Raw genomic sequence first — 17,983 nt, 5'->3', positions numbered from 1 at the left:
AGGAGTTTCTTCTTTACTGCTGATCTTAGCCACCAGCCTATCTTTAGAATTTTCTTTACCTGAGCCACCTTGCTCACACCCCTTTCCGAGCCTGCCTCGTAGGCTTTGCTGAGTCTTCCTCCAGACCTTACTGCAGGCAACCTGTGGTCATTTGCTCTGCCTCACCTCCTTCCGGTGTGTAGATATTGAACCAAGAGCCCTTCCTGACAAGTTCATTTCTGTCTCAGAGATTTTCAGCAAGTCCTGTTTCTGACACCAACACAGAAGGTGTTCACCACACCCTGGGCCCGTGCATGGCAATAGGCACATGGTTCTAGCGATCTGGACCATGTTTTAACCCCTGTGGGCTGGTGCCTCGTGGTAGAGGCTGCTGCGTTGGCTCCACTACTCAGTGCTCTCTCTCCTCAGAAGTGTTGGTACTGGGTTGGGAGAGATATTTAGGAGTCTGGGGGGCTGACAGGGAGAGAAGGTTCTCACTGAGCCTTTCTCCTGCTGGAGGCAACGGGCACTGTGGGAAGGAGATGGGGCAGCGATTCTCACTCCTTTGTGTGATTTACACCGGACAGTTTTCTCCTCCTTGAAGAAGAAAGGCCACAAAACTTGGGTAGTCCTGGCCTTAAGCCGTAGGTTCCTCATAATTATCTTTTCCTGTATTTCAGTTTCCTGGCTTTTCTAGCTGTGAAACCACAGAAAGTTCATTTTTCATCTTCTAAATGGATTCAGAAGGTCCTCTGAAGTTAACCCTCCTCTCTAGCCGAGCAGCCAGCCATGCTGGGTTCCACAGACTTCCTAGGCCTTGAGAAAATGCCTCTCTGAATCAGCTGCTGCTGCTGCTGGTGTATGTGTGTGTGTGTGTGTGTGTGTGTGTGTGTGTGTAGGGGGAGAGGAGTTTAGCCACAAGATGTAGTTTAGAGACCTGCATTCACCTGTGGGTGACCTTGTATTCCCTTCAGCAATGTCCGCTTGACCCTTGCATGCTCCTCTCAGCAATGTCCCCTCCCCCTTCCCATCCTTCAGGGCCCAGCTTGGGAATCTCAGAAGGAATCCTTCCTGAGGTTGCCCTCAGTGCCTGGGAAGATGCCCTGTGTGAGCTCTGAAGGGGGGTGGGGTGGGGGTTGAGCAGAGAGTCCCTGTGGAAGTGGAGAGGTCTTCAGCCTCCCTTTTTTAGGGAACAAGAAAGAAGGACCGCAGCTCAGAACATTCTGAACTTCTGAAAGGGCACCTCAGGTGTCCAGGGAGGAAACCTTCAGAGAAAGACTGTTAAGTGGGTCAGGGTAGAGTGTGGGCTGGGATAGGGGAAGTCCAGGCAGCTCCGTTCCTTTGTTTACACACACTATATTCAGAGTGCCTACTTTCCAGAGAAGCCAAAAATCCAAGTGTTTTTATATTTATTGTTTTAAATGAAATATGCTTTAAAAATATTGCCTATAAATTCAAGAATTTTAACAGGCACTGAGAGCCAAACCAAGTATATCTGGGTACAAGGCATGTGACTACCCGTTTGTGGCCTCTGATTCCCAGAAGAAACCTCTGTTTCCCTGGCTGCCCTTTGGTCATATATAGCCACAGATGGTACAACTGCTTCCAATACCCCCTATAAGGACAATGCTCATTTGTGTGCTCTTCAGTGTCCACTGGCATCATCATGATTAATCCACAACAGGACTCCAAAGCTCGGAAAGTCAATCTGCACACACAATAGGCAAGGGGAAGACTCATGATCAGAAGCCCTATGTGTCTGCTTACAAAATCAGGGCTGTTTTCTCTATATGGTCACTGGAACCTCTCTGAAGTGAGACAGAAATAAAGGGTGGGGGCTGTCACAGGCATTTACCTGGCCCCTTTGGAGCCTCAAGGGGAGGGAGGCTGAACAGCTTGTGGCCTGTCTACACCTTACCCTGTAAGTTCCTCTCTTTGGCAGGAGAGGCATGGCATTCTGCCCTTGTTTCTAGGTAAGCCCATCTAAGCAGAGTGTGAGTTCCTTGAATTTGGTCCTGCACATCTTTATCACAGAGCTCCAGGGAGCTCCCTCAGAGGAGATGCTTCCTGAAGGGCAGCCAAAAGCAACTGAGTCAGATGGCACTCGCCAGCCTAGATCAGCTCACGCATCCTACACCCTTCTGAGAGGTCTGGCTGTCTATCTGGGGCCTGCTTTAGGCACGCTTCCTTTAGAGAGTCTAAAGTTCCTGTGTCTATGCCTCTAATCACTGTCACCACCCCTCTGGTAGTTGGTATTCAGTATTTAGAAGGGTCTCAAAATATGTTTATTGAAGTCAACAGTCACTCAGCTCCTATGGTTCTATTTTAAATTTATATCCTGGGTTTTCAACTGTAAGGCACCTTTCACTTTCATTTTGGAATTCTTGGAGGAGGACCTGATAATAATCATGCATATTGTGCCTGGCCAAGGAAACAACTGAGGTTTGATCACTGGGCCAGCCTGGTGGAAGAGATACCTTTTCACTTCCAGTTGAAGAAGAAGAAATTTCTTTAGTTGTTCCAATTGCTCCTAATTTGCCTGAAAGTACTGTATGCATTATCTCTATTCTGGCACAGTGCCTGGTACAAGGAAGATGCTTAATGCATCTGTTGACTGCATTTATTCACCTTGGCAAGCATCTGCGGAGGGTCTATTGATGCACAGGTTCCTCCGTGGTTGAGCTGTCCAGGCATGTGGAAAAGATTAGTGGGCAGGACCTCAGCCTTGTGCCCACTCAGGTTGGCCTAAAGTTAACTCCCTACTAAGTGAGCTGGCTTCCTTTAATGTCCTCAACATTTTACTAGAGTTTCATCCTAGACACACCCTGGAAACATGTTTCCCTGGGAGGGAGGCCAAAACTTTCAAGGCCAAGGCCTTACACATAACTGGAGTCCAAGCGGATAAGCACAAGGCAAAGTCACACCCAGATGGAGATGTGAGAATGAATTATTCCCAGGGGCCAGGACTGTTCTTGGGCTGTAGCTCAGACCTGGCTGCAGAGAGCCGAGGTCCTAATCCTTTTCTGCTCTTGTTCTAAATGCTCACACTGCCTACAGAATGCCTGATTTGGGTGGAAAACCAATAGAGGCTCTCTTCGGTACCTTCTGGTAAGGCATGGGCTCCGGGAACAAGCAGGGGTGGAGGAGCGGGACCCTACAGAAAATCCACAGCTTGCCAGGGGAGCCAGGGTAAGGTGAACAGCTGGCCCCAGGGTTACCCTGTGTTTAGCTCCAGTACTTTGACTCCCAGGCTGGAAACTCCCTCACTAAGGGGCCATCAGCTTCACTTACGTCGCTTCCAGAAAAGCTAATTGCCTCAGATGCCAGATCCCTCAGACTCCTCCATATGGAGCACTGTGCAGTTTGCTTTCCATATTGCAGTCTCATCCTTTTCTTCCTAAAAATTTTAAGGAGACTTGATATTTGAGAAGCAGTGGCAGTTTTACTTTGTCAGTCTGCACATATACTCTCTGTTCTGTGCTACCTGGGGCACACACAACTACCCAAGTTTGCTTACCATAAACTTTTTATGCAGAAGGTCCTTACTGACATCTTCACAACCCTCAATCTAAGGCCCAGTTTCAAAGTCATTCCCCATGACATCCGAGATGAAAGTCCTCCTACCTCTGTGGTCACCTGCAGCTCTTTCTGTGTGGTTCTCTTAGCTCTGGTCACATTCCACCTGGCTAGCCTGTTGTGTTATGTTCTGTTTTCATCATGAAGTATTTGTTACTCCAGAAGAGATCCATGCTTGACTTCTGTCTACACCCACAAGGAAACTGGCACTTTGCATTCAGTAGGTACACAACACATGCTGAACAGTTCTTTAGATAATATTAATTAAGAACAATTTCACCTAGATGTGTAGTTAAGGCAAATATCTCTTCTATTATGCATTTGTGGCAGCTACAGCTTTTGTGTGATCAGAGCCTGGGAAAGGGGGAAGTATCCTGCCTTCAGTGTCACAATGGCCCATTTTATAGGTAGAAATAACACCAATACAGACAGCAATGATTCCTCCAACAAGCAAGACATTAGCAATAAAACCAGGATCGTACCTTAATATTGTCCTCTGGCCAAGAGTTCAGCATTGTTGCAAGGTGGCCCTTGTCATGAATGGTGATAAACAGCCCACTAGGAAAAACAAATGTACACATGGAGAAACCAAGCAGTCAGTGTAGAAACAGAGCAAAGATCATGAGTACCGCCATCAACTGCATTGCTGACTTCTGCCCCCAGCCCCAAGGAAGATGGGTTTTGTCTCAAAGCTTGGGAGGGTTCTGGTGTCTTTCCTTTCTTTAATTGCTTCTTTCCATAGGACCAGGAGTGTGCTGGGTCAAGGGCATGCCTGCCTGGAGCTATCTTCTTTGTACTCTGCCAAGACGGGGTAAGATGGTTTTTCAGAATTCCTGCTTCTGAAAATGGTCTGTCAGATACTCTAGGCCTGTAGCCAATTTGAATGCACCAACAATGCTGAGGAACACTGGGTGACTGTCCAGGCTGCCAGCTGTCTTGGTCTACTCTTGCAAGATTCCCTAAAGTTGCTTGAATCCATCTACCATTTCTCAGGTACCATTATGTTCCTTCTCAGGTCTTTGATGGGATTTAAGACTATCAGTTATAGTTACAACTTAGTATATATAATATCTTAGATACAACATATTAAGTATTAGATTCAGGTTCTTTAGGATAGGACACCTTTTAAAATGATCTTTATAACATGCCATTTACCTATGCTCTATACTTCTCTGGATTTTTGTATGTGTTTCTTGCTTGATATTGTTTGCATTGGTTGTAGTTCCATCTTATCTAGGTCATTATCCCTCATTATTCCTGGACAATATTGGATAACTATTCCTTTGTATATAGTCTTGTATTAGTTTAGAACCTTTTTATTTATACAAAAAGGGGGAGATGTAGTGGGTAGCCATTCCAGCTTGGATCTGGAAGTTCCAACCCCCATTGAGACTCTGGCAACTGTCACGCCTATGAGGCGGGGCCAGGGGAGGTGCCTGGAGACCCGAGATCTGGATGGGCCAGAGCTCTCTCTGTTCCGGGACCCTAGATGATGGAGGTTGACCAAGCATAGCTCCAGAGGACACCGCTGGACTTCGATACACCTTCCCCAGACCCCACAACCTACCTTTCCCTTTTTTGTAAGTTACCCACTAAATAAATCTTCCTTTTAACTATGTGGAGTGGCCATAATAATTTCACCAATACTTGGGAGGGTTCTAGTGTCTTTCCTTTCTTTAATTGCTTCTCTCCATAGGACCAGGAGTGTGCTGGGTCAAGGGCATGCCTGCCTGGAGTCATCTTCTCTAGAGAATGTACCTCTTCTTCTTTTCTCTCTAGATCTGGTCCCAGAATGCCCTGACTCGATAGCCCCACAACTGCCTTAGCAACTGTATGGGTCTCCTCTCCAGGTCCTTGCTCCAAAGCACAGACCACATGGCCAGGGCCAGAACTTGGATATGTGGGTTGGGATTTTGAATCCCTGATTGTGGGTTTCTGTGCCAATGCAAAAAGCCAAATCAAGCCAAATTGATAAGACCAGGTTTGATCTGAGCAAAGCATTCCTGGGAGAACTCTTGGGGGATGGGGGAGAAATCAGGCTGCTGCTCCCAAGGAGGGGGCCTTAAATACCCTGTAGGCATGGTCTCTGAGCAGCTCCAGGGGAGGAGCCATCACTTGGTGGGCTTTCTGAGGGTGGGATATGGAGAGGAAGGAGTGGGGCCAAAGCAAAATTCCCTGCTAAACAGGGATGTTCACACATGTATCCACCAGGCCTCTAAAATGGGAGATGGAGCTAGGAAGGGAAGCAGGGGAAGGGTGCTTAATGAGATACTTTTCTCTGTGGTACTGGAGTCTAGCAATACCCAATTCAAACTTAGCCTTCCAGTCTAGCAAGATGGCGCAGTCTCAGATGCAAGACAATAGAGCATACTATGTTTATTAGCTTGTTCCTTGATTTAGAATGTCTACTGTTTAGACTTATAGGATGTGGGTATGAATCTTCTGTTTTAGGATTAGAGATGAGAGAATATGTGTACATTTGTGGGATTCCCTTCTCTCTCTTTTTCATTCTAGTAGATAACCCATACAATTTACATACTCAAATCTCTATTATTTTAGAAGTGAAACTAGACTCCTGGCTTCTGGTAGTGACACAGAATAACCCTTCAGAAGACAATTATTATAAAATCACTCATATATAAACAATTTATATTACTGTCATGCTATTAAATACGTCGTTTTGGTATACAATGGAGTTTGGCGAAGGAGGGGTAGAAACTGGAGGAGCAGATGCCTTTGAAAGCAGGAACTATTCTCTGAGATGTGCAGCTTTGCAGCTTTTTGTCTGAGCACAGGCCAGTCTTCCAACAGCTTGGAACAACAGAAGGGCAGAATTCCAGGCTGAGTACCTGAGAGCAGGGCTGGGGTTAGGAATAGCTGCTGGACAGTGCAGAGGGGAAATCAGAAAGGAAGAAACTTCAGGGACTCTCAAGTCTGGGTACAAAAAGTTCAGTCATTGACTGGCCATGAATACACAGGGGCATTCACACACACACACACACACACACACACACACACACACACACACACACCAACAAAAACACAAAGCTGAGCAAAGACCCCTGTTCTTGCTGATTTGGGCAGATGGAGCTTGGAATTTGAATTAGTTAACTTGCTTAGAACAAAAAGCTACAATCCAGCATCCATATAATGGATACCAGAGATATCTGTTATAATGACCTACTTATTTCATTTATGTTGGAATTTCCAAAGTAAAAAAAGTGTGTGTGTGTGTGTGTGTGTGTATGTGTATGTGTGTATAATGGACACACACACACACACACACACACACACACACACACACACAAACGCGCGCACGCGCACACCTGTTACACATTTATGTGAAAGCCAGAGGTTGAAATAATGAATTTTCCACCTTAGTTTTTGAACAGTGTTTGACTGGATTGGATGACCAGCAAAACCCAGAGCGACCCTTGCCGGTCCCTCCCTAATTGCTGCCCTCAGCTTTTCCTCTTAATGTAGGTGCTGGGTATTGACCTTAGATCCTCACATTTTCATGGAAAGTGCTATTTCCCATTGAGCTATCTCTGCAACTCCCATACAGTGTCCTGAATGCCAATCCCTTCCCGGACTATTCTCTCTCCTTTTTTCTTTCACTAAACTAAAAACAAACAAACCAAAACCAAGACCAAACCAAAAGAAAACTTGCCTGCAGAAGCTGCCTAGACTTTGTCCTTTTTTCTAATTCCCACCACAGCAGTGTGCCTTTTATTAGCATCGCATTGCCAAACCTGCAATGGCTCCACCTCTTTAGAAACAATGAACACTTCTCAGCCCTCACATCCTCTGGTTTCTTTTTTAAAAAAGAATTATTCGCTTTTATTTTATGTGTATAAGAGTTTTGTCTGCATGTGTGTATGTGCTCCATGTGTGTGCAGTACCCCTGGAAGCCAGAAGATGGTGCTGAATTCTCTGGAGCTGGAGTTACAGGCAGCGGTGAGCTGTCTGATGAAGGGGCTGAGAACTGAACTCTAGCCTTCTGCCAAAGCAGCAAGTGCTCCCAACGGCCAAGCTGCTTCTGTCCTTCCTCCAGCTTTTTGATAGAATCTGATACTTTTACTATTCCCCTACCCACAAATGTTGGCTTCTGTGATCCCTGCCCCCCCCTTTTTTTTCAGTTTTCCTTCTTTTCTGAGTGCCCTTGTTTACTCTTTTATACAGGCTGTCCAGCCATGTTTGTGATAACATTCCTCAAATACTTCCTGTAGCCCACTTTCAATCTTCCTCTATGTTTTCTCATTAACACCAGAGGCACTTGGACACTGACTTTTAAATATCTGAACACTAGAATTTCTCATTTTGGGTGCTATTGACATTGGGTTAGAGAATTCTTTGCTGTGCAGGTGAGGTTGCCTTGAGCCCTGCAGGGTTGTTGGCAGCATCCCTTGCCTCTACCCACCATATGCCGGTAGCTCCTCTGCTGTAATAACAACAATACTAGTCTCCAATCATTAGCAGATATACCCAGAGGGGACAAAAATCATCCTGGGCTTGGAAGGAATTGCTCGAGACCTCTATTAACTGCCTGCCTGACACGTGTTAAAGGCACTCAAACATAACACGTCTTAGACCAAATTTATGATCTAGCTTTTCACCAACTGTGACTCAAAGACAAGATAAAACTGACTCATTTCTTTCATTCTCAACTTGTCAGCCACGCTGGCTTCCTTTCCAGACTTCTACTTCGCTCGGGGTGTTCAGTTTAGGCTGTTTCTTCTGCTCAACCCTACTGGGCTTCCTCACTCTTCATGTAATGAATTCATTCCCATTCTTCTGATAATTTCCAAGTCAAGGGAGAAGGTTCCTGCTAGCAGCTCGTGGTCTCTTATCCTTGCATGCACAGACATATGTACTGTGCCGCTCCTTGGCTAATGTTCCACCGTTAGATTGTAAGCATCACAAGGACAAGCTCTGCATCTCTCTTTATTGTCGTTCAGCACGGTTCCCTCCAGCTTAGTTTATAATACGTGCTGAGTACATCATCGTTGAACAAATAGAGATGTGAGTCAGCAGGTGATGCTGTTCAAGTGATGAAGGAGGAAACTGTTGGGTAAAACCAGGTGAGAGCTGGCACTAAGGCAATTTGTCTGTGAGCCCTGAAGGGACCTGTGACCTGAGTGATAGTGGGTGGTACTAGGCAGTGCAGGAAATGCACAGAGGGTGGTGGATGGGCCAGGGAAAAGACATACACGGAAGATTGGTGGTGTAAGGTTCTGTTTCTGAAGCGGGCAGTGTAAGCATCTGAATTAACTTACTCATTAAGCTTGATGGCTTCCAGGTGAAGAGTACTAGACAACTCTTAAATAAGCCTCTCCCGCTTAGAGACTGTTCTGAGCTATTTCATTGTGAACTGAAGTTTTCAGGAAGCAACAAAACAAAACAAAACAAAACAAAACAAAACAAAACAAAACAAAACAAAACAAAACAAAACAAAACAAAACAAAACAAAACACCCTCAAAACACCTGTATTCTACAAGGCTGATTAAAACTCTGATTGAAGAGGGTTGGAATGTTGCCAGATCATCTTCTTCTATCTTTAGTTCTCTGTGTCTGACCTAGCATCCTTTGATTTTTCAGGTAAATACTTTTGGGATGTATTAACAGATGTCTTATTCCACTGAAAGCTAAGAATGCGATTAGATAACATCTGAAACCTGTAACAGATTAAAAAATGTTTTTTTCTGTGCTGTAACCTGCCCACCTGATATTTCCGCCAATGTATTTGAAGAATGCCTTGATTTATAACTTCCTTTTGTTCTGTAACTATAAGAATTTCCTGCAACTGTTATTATATTGAAATATGGTGTTTGAGGAAACCTGAATCATATTCCTGGGCCATGATCACTCATATGTGGTTCCAGGATAAGCTATATCTTGTCCCTTTGTGTTGAGAGCTATGTTTTGCATGGGTAGATACAGAAAAGGCATGGTTTGCCTTTCTTTCTTCCTTCCTTCCTTTCTTTCTTCCTTCCTTCCTTCCTTCCTTCCTTTCTCTCTCTCTCTCTCTCTCTCTCTCTCTCTCTCTCTCTCTCTCTCTCTCTCTCTCCTCCTTTCCCTCTCCCTCTCTCCCTCCCTTCCTTTATTTGGAAAAGGCACTCACTATGCACCTTTCCTGGCCAGAAACTCATCATGTGGACCAGGCTGGCCTTGAACTCACAGAGATCCACCTGTCTCTGCCTGCTGAGTGCTGGGATTAAAGGCATGTGCCACACTAGGCTTGTTTTCCTTTTGTAAAGAACATTTACACTTATTTAACAGTTTCTGTTTGTACAGATGCATCCCTCTTAAGTGCACAATGAAACTTATTGATAACCCTTGCTTACCTCACTTGTGGACATCTCATAATCTCTTTCCTTTAGGACCCCATCCCATCCCCACCTTTCTTTTGTTTAATCTACAAGAGTATTTTAGCTTGAAGTTCTAACCGCTCCTTAGGCTATATTTGTTAAATTCCATTTTCTCTTGTTAATCTGTCTTTTGTGAAAAGGGCTCATTCCAGCTGAGAACTATGAAGGGCAGACAGGCTAATGTTTCTCTCCTACACTAACAAGGAGGCCAATTCCTTCAAACTAGGATAACCAGGTGCCAGCTCCTGATTTATTGATGTCTCTCTCACTTAGGGAAATCACTTAACCCACAGTAATGACCATGACCCATTTCTGGACTCTTGGTTTTATTTTGGAAAGGTCTCCCACTCAACATTCCTTCCATACCCTGAACCCTGATAGAGGCCCAGTAAGATGCTTGGGGGTGGGGGTGGGGGGCACACATGTGTGAATGGGTACCAGCCATACTCTGGTGTAGAGCTAAATGGAGTGATGTGTGGCTAATTGCAAACACAGGCAAAGTGTGATTACTAAAATTATATGGTGCATTAAAATCAGCCCTCTTGATTGACAATAAGAGGGGGAAGGGATAGGGGAGCTTGAACAGTTTTATGTTTAAACTTCCGACCTGACGAACTGTTGAAAGGCTTGTTCATTCACTTTCTCTTAAAGCTTATTTACAGGGGCTGTAGAGATCATACTGAAAATTTCAAAATTTCCCCCTTTTGAAATTTATTAAGAGCTTTTAAAATGTGCATATATACTATAGTAAAGGACTGCCCTGGATGTGGGTTTCGAGGTTTTTTTTTTTTCTTTCCTGTGATTCTTGTTGGCAAGGGATTATGATAATAAACAAAAGGATTGTAGGCTCCGGAAGGATTCTCAAAGGTTGTAGGGAGAGGGTGAAGACCTGAGTGAACGTGTATTGTTGACATGGGCATGGCCATGTTGAGGACCCTAGTGCCTTGGCTCCATGGGACTGGGCAAAGCCTTCCCTGAGTAAGGCTCAGAGGAACAGCAAAGCATCCTTGGGATTGAGTGTGAATGCTGATGGTGTGCGGAAAAGTTCACGGCAGCTTTCTTTCTCTGGATGGTCACAGCCTGAAGACTGCCCCTCTGTAGAGACTGCTCAGACAGAGATGCACTAAACCTGCCTCTCTCTCTGTTCAAGTGTATATAGTAAACACGCCAAGCTTCCAGGGTGCTGAGGCTTTACCATCCAAGTTTTTCTGTGTCCACATGCTTTCATTTCTTCATTCCTTTAGTTAGGCTCCAGTTAGGTCACTCCCTGGATAGGGAGGTGAGGGGTGTTTTCATCGTCCACCTGAAAAGCATCTAGACCAGCTCAGAAAGAATCACTTGTAAAATGTTCCCAGTGAACTATTTTCAGTTCTAGCCGCTTTTCACTCAGGGGAAATCAAAATTTCCAGCAGTCACTGGTGATGGGATAGTCCTTCCCATTTCCATAAGACATTTATTAGCTGAGGAATGCATTCCTCCTCAGTGACCTCAGAAAGAGTACCTCGATTCCTTGGGAAGCTCCCCTTCCAGTTCTGCTTGGCTCCATACAGAAAACTCAATCATAGGGTAGTCACTGTGGCTGGAGTGAGAATTTTTTGTTTGTTTGTTTGTTTTGGTTTTTCGAGACAGGGTTTTTCTGTGTAGTTTTGGTGCCTGTCCTGGATCTTGGTCTGTAGATCAGGCTGGACTTGAACTCACAGAGTTCTGCCTGGCTCTGCCTCTCAAGTGCTAGGATTAAAGGCATGCTCCACTGCCACCCGGCTGGAGTGAGAATTTAAAGCACAGCACTGACAAATGACAAGGCTGCTCATGGCTTAACTGACATTGAGGGGTTAATGTCCCTACTCTGTAGCGCAGCACCTGGACTCAAAGCCTGGTGCTGCCAGTCCCTAATGATATAGCTGTGCACAACTTTTCTGTTCCTAGGTCTTCTGATCTTCACATGTAAAAGGGAAGAAGTGGCCCCATGGGCCCCATCTACTTTCTACCTTGTCTATAATGGTTAAATAAGACAGTGCATATTAAATAGTGTATTACAGTATCTTCTATAAACTGATGTACAATGTCTGGTATAACTCAATAAATGGTAGCTCTTCCTGTTGCTGGCAGAGTAGTACTTATTAGTGCAGACTCATGGGTCAGCTTGTCTGGGTTCAAATGCTGGCACAACACCCTGGAGGCCTAAGATGCATACTAATTGCCTGGCAAATGCTAGAATCTGATTATAAATTAGCGTTTTGGCTGGAATGATAGCCCGACTGTCCCAAGCTGTGATTGGCAGTTGCAGTACCTTTTATTGGTGTCAGAGGAAGGTAGTCATGAATAAAGTATAGTGGGCAGAAAATCTCTCATTATATGGGTCACCCAATGGGAGCATGTGGTGGTTTGAAAGAAAATGGCCCCCAATGGGAGTGGCACTATTAAGAGGTGTGGCTTTGCTGGGGTAGGTATGGCCTTGTTGAAGGAAGTGTGTCATTGTCAGGGTGAGCTTTAAGTGTAGTTATGCTCAAGCCACACCAATGAGGCAGAGAACTTCCTGTTGCCTGCAGGTCAAGATGTAGGACTCTCAGCTCCTTCTCTAGCACCATGTCTGCTTGCACGCCACCATGTTGATAATGGACCAAGTCTCTGAAGATATGTCACCCCAATTAAATGTTTTTCCTTTATAAGGGTTGCTGTGGTCATGGTGTCTCTTTACAGCAGTAGAAATCCAACTAAGACAAATGTTGGTACCAGGGACTGGGATATTGTTGTGATAGGCCTGACTATATTTTCATTTGGAGGAATATGGGCTTTGGTACTTTGGGATAAAAAAGTAATTGAATGCTTTAAGTGCTGCTTAATGGCCCATCCTAGTAAGAACATGGAAGACAATGGTGCTGAGTGTAATTTGGACTGTGGGTGCCTGGATCAAGAGGTTTCGGAGGAGAAGAATGTTAGTTATGTGGCCTAGAAACCGGTCTTGTGATATTTTGGTGAAGAATATGGCTGCTTTTTGCCCTTGTCCAAAGAGTCTGCCTGAGGCTAAAGTGAAGAGTTTTGGATTAATTCCTTTGGCAGAGGAAATCTTAAAACAGCCTAATATAGAGTCTGTCGTGTGGTTACTAGTGGTAACTCTAATGAAGATTTAAAATGAAAAGGAGCAAACTGAGCAAGGAAAAATACAAAGTGTACAAATTGAGGAGAAAAGGAACACCAGGAATGGACTTGAGTGGAATGGAGCTAAGTCCTGTCTTCAAGGAGATAAATGGATTAAGAAATGGAATAAAGGGAGTAGAGATTTCAGGATCAGACCCCACCCAGCTAAGTTTCCAACTTGTGAAAAGGAATTAAAGAAAAGTTTAGAGCTGAGTGTGGTTCCCAGCACTCAGAAGACAGAGGCTGGCAGATCTCTGAGTCTGAGGCCAGCCTGGTCTACAGAGCAAGTTCCAGGATAGTCAACCTTAGGCAGATTAGGAAACCAGGGAAAGCAGAAAGCTGGTGAAGATGTAATTAAGCAAGGGGCCATGTTCTAGCTGCAGTAAGCAGCAGAACTTGGAAGCTTTGGCCATGTAGTTCTGGCTTTAAGGATAGAAAAAAAAAAGGGTTAAAGAATATTCCTCCATTACTAAGGAACACCTCTGAGTCCAGGCATGTGTCAGAGGTGTCCCTGAATGGAGGCCCAGAGAGGCCATTGTGTGAAGCTGTGAAGGAGAAGCCTGAATTGCCTTGGAGACCCCAATATGTTAGAGATTCCAAAGTCAATGGGATACCTGCCAAGGAAAGCTGCTAACAGGGAGTGGAACCAGCCCAAAAGAAAGAAATATGTCGCAGTCAACAAAGCTGAACAGTGTTGGAGATCTGAAGAGCGTTTTGACATCAGACTTGGAGATGCAGACATTTTGACATCAGACATGGAGATGCAGAGTTTGGAGTTTGCCCAGCTGGGTTTCAATCTTGTTTGGTGCAGTGTTTCCTGACTATGCTCCCTTCCCTGCATTTTGAAATAGTAATGTATATCCTGTGCCATTATATGTTGGAAGTATGTGATTTGCTTTTGCTTTTGATTTATAGGGGATTATAGTTAAGAGGTTGCATGAATCTCAGAAGACATTTTGAGCTTTGGACTTTAAAAAACACTGTTGAAACTGTGATAGACTATGGGGACTTTTGAAGTTGGACTGAATGAATTTCTTTCATTATGATGTGGTTATAAGCCTTTGGGGGCCAGGGAGTGGAATGTGGTGGTTTAAATGTAATTGGCCCCCATAAGCTCATAAGGAGTGACACTATTAGGAGGTGTGGCTTTGTTGGAGTAGGTATGGCCTTATTGGTTTGAATGGAGGAAGTGTGTCACTATGGGTGTGGCCTTTGAGGTCTTCTATGCTCGTGCTATTTTTAGTGAGACAGACCACTTCCTGTTGCCTGTGGGTAAAGATGTAGGACTGGACTCTCAGCTCCTTCTCCAGTACCATGTCTGCCTGCATGCTGCCATGTTGCACCATGATGATAAGTGACTAAACCTCTGAAAATGTAAACCACCCCAATTAAATGCTTTTCCTTTATAAGGGCTGCCATGGTCATGGTGCGTTTTCACAGCAATAGAAACACCCTACCTTAGAGAGGACAAAAAAAGGGCTATTTGGTGACACATAGCTGGGACTATATATTTTCTATTATCCCTGCAAGAGCTAATGTTCAATAAGAATGAGATCATAGGCAACTTGGAAGGAAGCATACATCACAAAAGGACAAAATCCACTCCATTCATCCATTCAGGAAGCTGTTGTGAGTATCTCTGATCCAGGGACTCAACAGGTCCTGTATGTGAGTATCAGAGGATAGCCCCCATCATCCTACCGGCATTTTCACAAGACGGTGATGTGAAGGCCTGGGGATTTTCAAGTATAGGTCTCAAAGATACCAGGAGGTGGTTCCTTTAGGGATGTGATCTGGGATGAGATGCTTCAGCTCTCTATACCTTAGTCTTCAGGTTAGAAGAATGGGGACCTCAGTTTCTTTGTAGAATGATTGTGAGCAACAGACAGGGCAAGGCTGCAGAATCCCTATGCATCACAAAGCTCTAAGACATACCAGTCTTATCAATATCTGTTTGCCTATTGATTGTCCATTAGAGTAAGTCCAAGAGGTCTGATAACACTGGCTTTCCACAGTCCCAGCCAGAGAACTGGGGTGTAGCTGTGTCCTGCCCAGTCTGCAGCCGCTGAGACACAAGTAAACACGCAGAGGCTTATATTAATTAAAACTGGCTTGGCTATTAGCTCAGGCCTACCGCTGACTAGCTCTTACATTTAAACTCAACCCATTTCTGTTAATCTATATGTCACCATGTTTTCCGTGGCTCTACCTGTGTTCCATTACATGCTGCTCCCTGGATGGCGGGCTGGCATCTCCTGCCTCAGCCTTCCTCTTCCCAGACTTCTCATTGTCTGCTTATCTTCCTGCCTGGCTACTGGCCAATCAGAATTTTATTAAACCAGTGAACAAAAGCTTTATCCCACAGCACTGAGGTGGTAAGGGAGCGCTAGGAAGTACTTCCTGGCTCTGAGGTACACAGGCATCTCCAGAACTTGAGTGAATTGCTGGCTGCCCAGGTGCTGGGCAGCCTACAGAGTCAAGGCAGCAACAGGAATACTCATCAAGGCCAGTGGCTTCTTAGAGGAACTAAAACAGAATGCCCAGATGAGCACCTGGGGGAGAGGCATTGGTAGGAACCTCACTGTAGCAGCTAAGTGGACCGGGAGAGTAACTTTAGCTACTTAGGGTTTCTCCTAAGTTTTCCTTACTTACCTCAGGGGAGCAGATTTAGGATTTAGAATTTGAGGAATAAGAAAAACACACTATGGCAAGCTGCCGATGTATGGAAGCCATTTTTAATGAATAAATGCCTTGCTTTACATAAAGTGCAATGTGTTCTGAGAGTTGTGAGTAATGTCATTGTGAGTGAGTAATCCAGACCTAAAAGCATACTGTATTTGTACTCAGGATACTGCTGTGTAAAGCAAAACTGGAGAATGGCTTGGCAGTAGGATCCTCTGCCCTCTGATGTGTTAGTCTGCTTGCTGTCACTGTGACAGAATGCTTTAGGTAGACAATTTATAAAGAGGGAAGATTTAGCTCAGCTCATCATTTTGGAGGTTTCAGTCCATGGTGGCTTGGTTCATTGCTTCTACCCCTGTGATGGCACAGCACACTATGGTAGAAATACAAGGTAGAGGAAGCCCTTGCCTTATGGCAGCAGGAAGACAACAAAGAGGACAGGGTTGTGGTTTCAAAATCCTCTCCAGGGGAATGAACTAAGTCACCTGTCTGTCTTCTTCCCTTGGCCCTTCCATACTCAACAGCACCAAAGACAGACAGGAAGGTTTTAACACCTGGTCTGTGAGGTTTGTTTCAGATTGAAACCATAGCAACGGATTCATGGCTTTCCCAAGTTTGGATTTTCTTCCTATAGTTCCTAGAAACAGAACTCAGACCCTCCTAGCTGATGTGTGATCACCAGGGTCCACTGGATTGACCTGGGTCGAGGTGGCGCAGGGCTCTTCTTGCACGGAGCTTTAAAGTAAGGGTGCAGAGAGAGAGAGAGAGAGAGAGAGAGAGAGAGAAAGGGATAAATTGATGTTCATCAAACTGAGCACCTACGCTATTCTTCCACACACCTAATCAACTGGACCCGAAAGGCATGTTTTTATGAGCTGCTTCTCTTGTCCCAAAGCCAGAAGCCTTCTTTCTACCCATGTATGGAAGCAATTGCTTCTGTTCCCCAAAGACATTGTATGCTATCTCATCCAGGCACAAGGATTTGCTGACAGGTAGCACAGCCTGGTGGCTGCTGTGGTTAATCAATAAAATAGAGGTGGACACAACACAACTTACCTAAGGGCCAGTGTGTGGTTTACCCTCTTCCCGTTCCTTTGCCACAGTAACTCATACAGTTCTAGATAAAGCTACTTCATTAGCCTGGGACCTGGAGTGAGGGAGACACAGAGCACAGCACTAAGTAGTGTGTGTGTGTGTGTGTGTGTGTGTGTGTGTGTGTGTGTGTGTGTGTAGAAGCCTAAGATGAAATACACAATGAAGCTTATTTTAAAGATTTGTTTGTTTTATATGTATATGCATGTGTCTGGGTGATTGCATGTGTATACGTACAGGTCCACAGAGTCCAGAAGAGGGCACAAGAGCCCTTGGAGCTGGATTTACAGGTGTTTGTGAGCCATCTGATGTGGATTTGACCATGGGTCCTCATGATGGAACAGCAAGTGCTCTTAACTGTAGAGCCATCCTTCAGTCCCATGAACTTTGTTTTAAGCATTGCAATCTTAGAATTGTTCGTTCAATATCATGACATGACCATGGTCCACTTTGATCAGCAACTTTTTCCCAGAGATGTCTCATACACAAAACACTGGCACTCTGGTGAAAGCAAAAGAGGGAGGCCTTGTCCTTTTGACGGAGTTCTCAGTTTTATCTCTCAGCTAGAACTCTGGCCATGAAGCCAGGGAAGAAGATTTCATTACTGAAAACATGCTATGGGAGTAAATGATGGCTAGGAAATGATATAGTTCGAAGGCACATCTCCTTCCACGAGACTGTTGTTTACAGAGGATTGGGCTGCACCTGTTTTGTTTGTAGCTGTGAAACGGTGCCATGCACACAACAGGTACTCTCCAGACAGTACATGCATTAGGGATGATGATGAGTGGTGCAGGATGCAGTACTGAAATGACATAAATCTGGTCCTGTGCTTTCACAATTATAAACTGAGTCCATATTATGTCAAGTTGTTTTTGTGAAGGCCTCCACCAAGCCATGTGGATATTGTGTCCGTCTGCCTACTTAAGCGTTAAAATCCTAACTCCACACACCTGTGGCCTTGTTCAGAGAAAATGTCTTCGTGGAATAGTCAGATGATGTCAGTAGGGTAGGACCCTATTTAGAAGAGTGCTGGCCTTGTAAGAAGGGAAGACAGTGCCCTACAAAGAAAAGATTGATCGTGTAGGGATGGAGGCTGAGAGCAGACTGCAGGGATGAAGGCTGAGAGCAGACTGCAGAGATGAAG

The 17,983-nt window shown here is 44.8% G+C and overlaps 1 protein-coding gene across 3 annotated transcripts in view; it reads right to left on the bottom strand.

The window, feature by feature from the left end:
- The window catches only part of Me3 (malic enzyme 3), a 203,086-nt gene that overhangs the window by 63,347 nt on the left and 121,756 nt on the right, over positions 1–17,983 (bottom strand). For all 3 annotated transcript variants that reach the window (XM_076546846.1, XM_042279117.2, XM_042279113.2), the window contains one exon: positions 4,038–4,113. In XM_076546846.1, coding sequence (XP_076402961.1) covers positions 4,038–4,113 — 76 coding nt within the window. The remainder of the gene's footprint in view (positions 1–4,037; positions 4,114–17,983) is intronic.

The sequence above is a fragment of the Peromyscus maniculatus genome, chromosome 1, assembly GCF_049852395.1.
Source record: "Peromyscus maniculatus bairdii isolate BWxNUB_F1_BW_parent chromosome 1, HU_Pman_BW_mat_3.1, whole genome shotgun sequence".
NCBI classification, from domain to species: Eukaryota; Metazoa; Chordata; class Mammalia; order Rodentia; family Cricetidae; genus Peromyscus; species Peromyscus maniculatus.
Note: the sequence above shows the minus strand (reverse complement) of the source record. Positions and strands in the feature narration are given on the sequence as shown.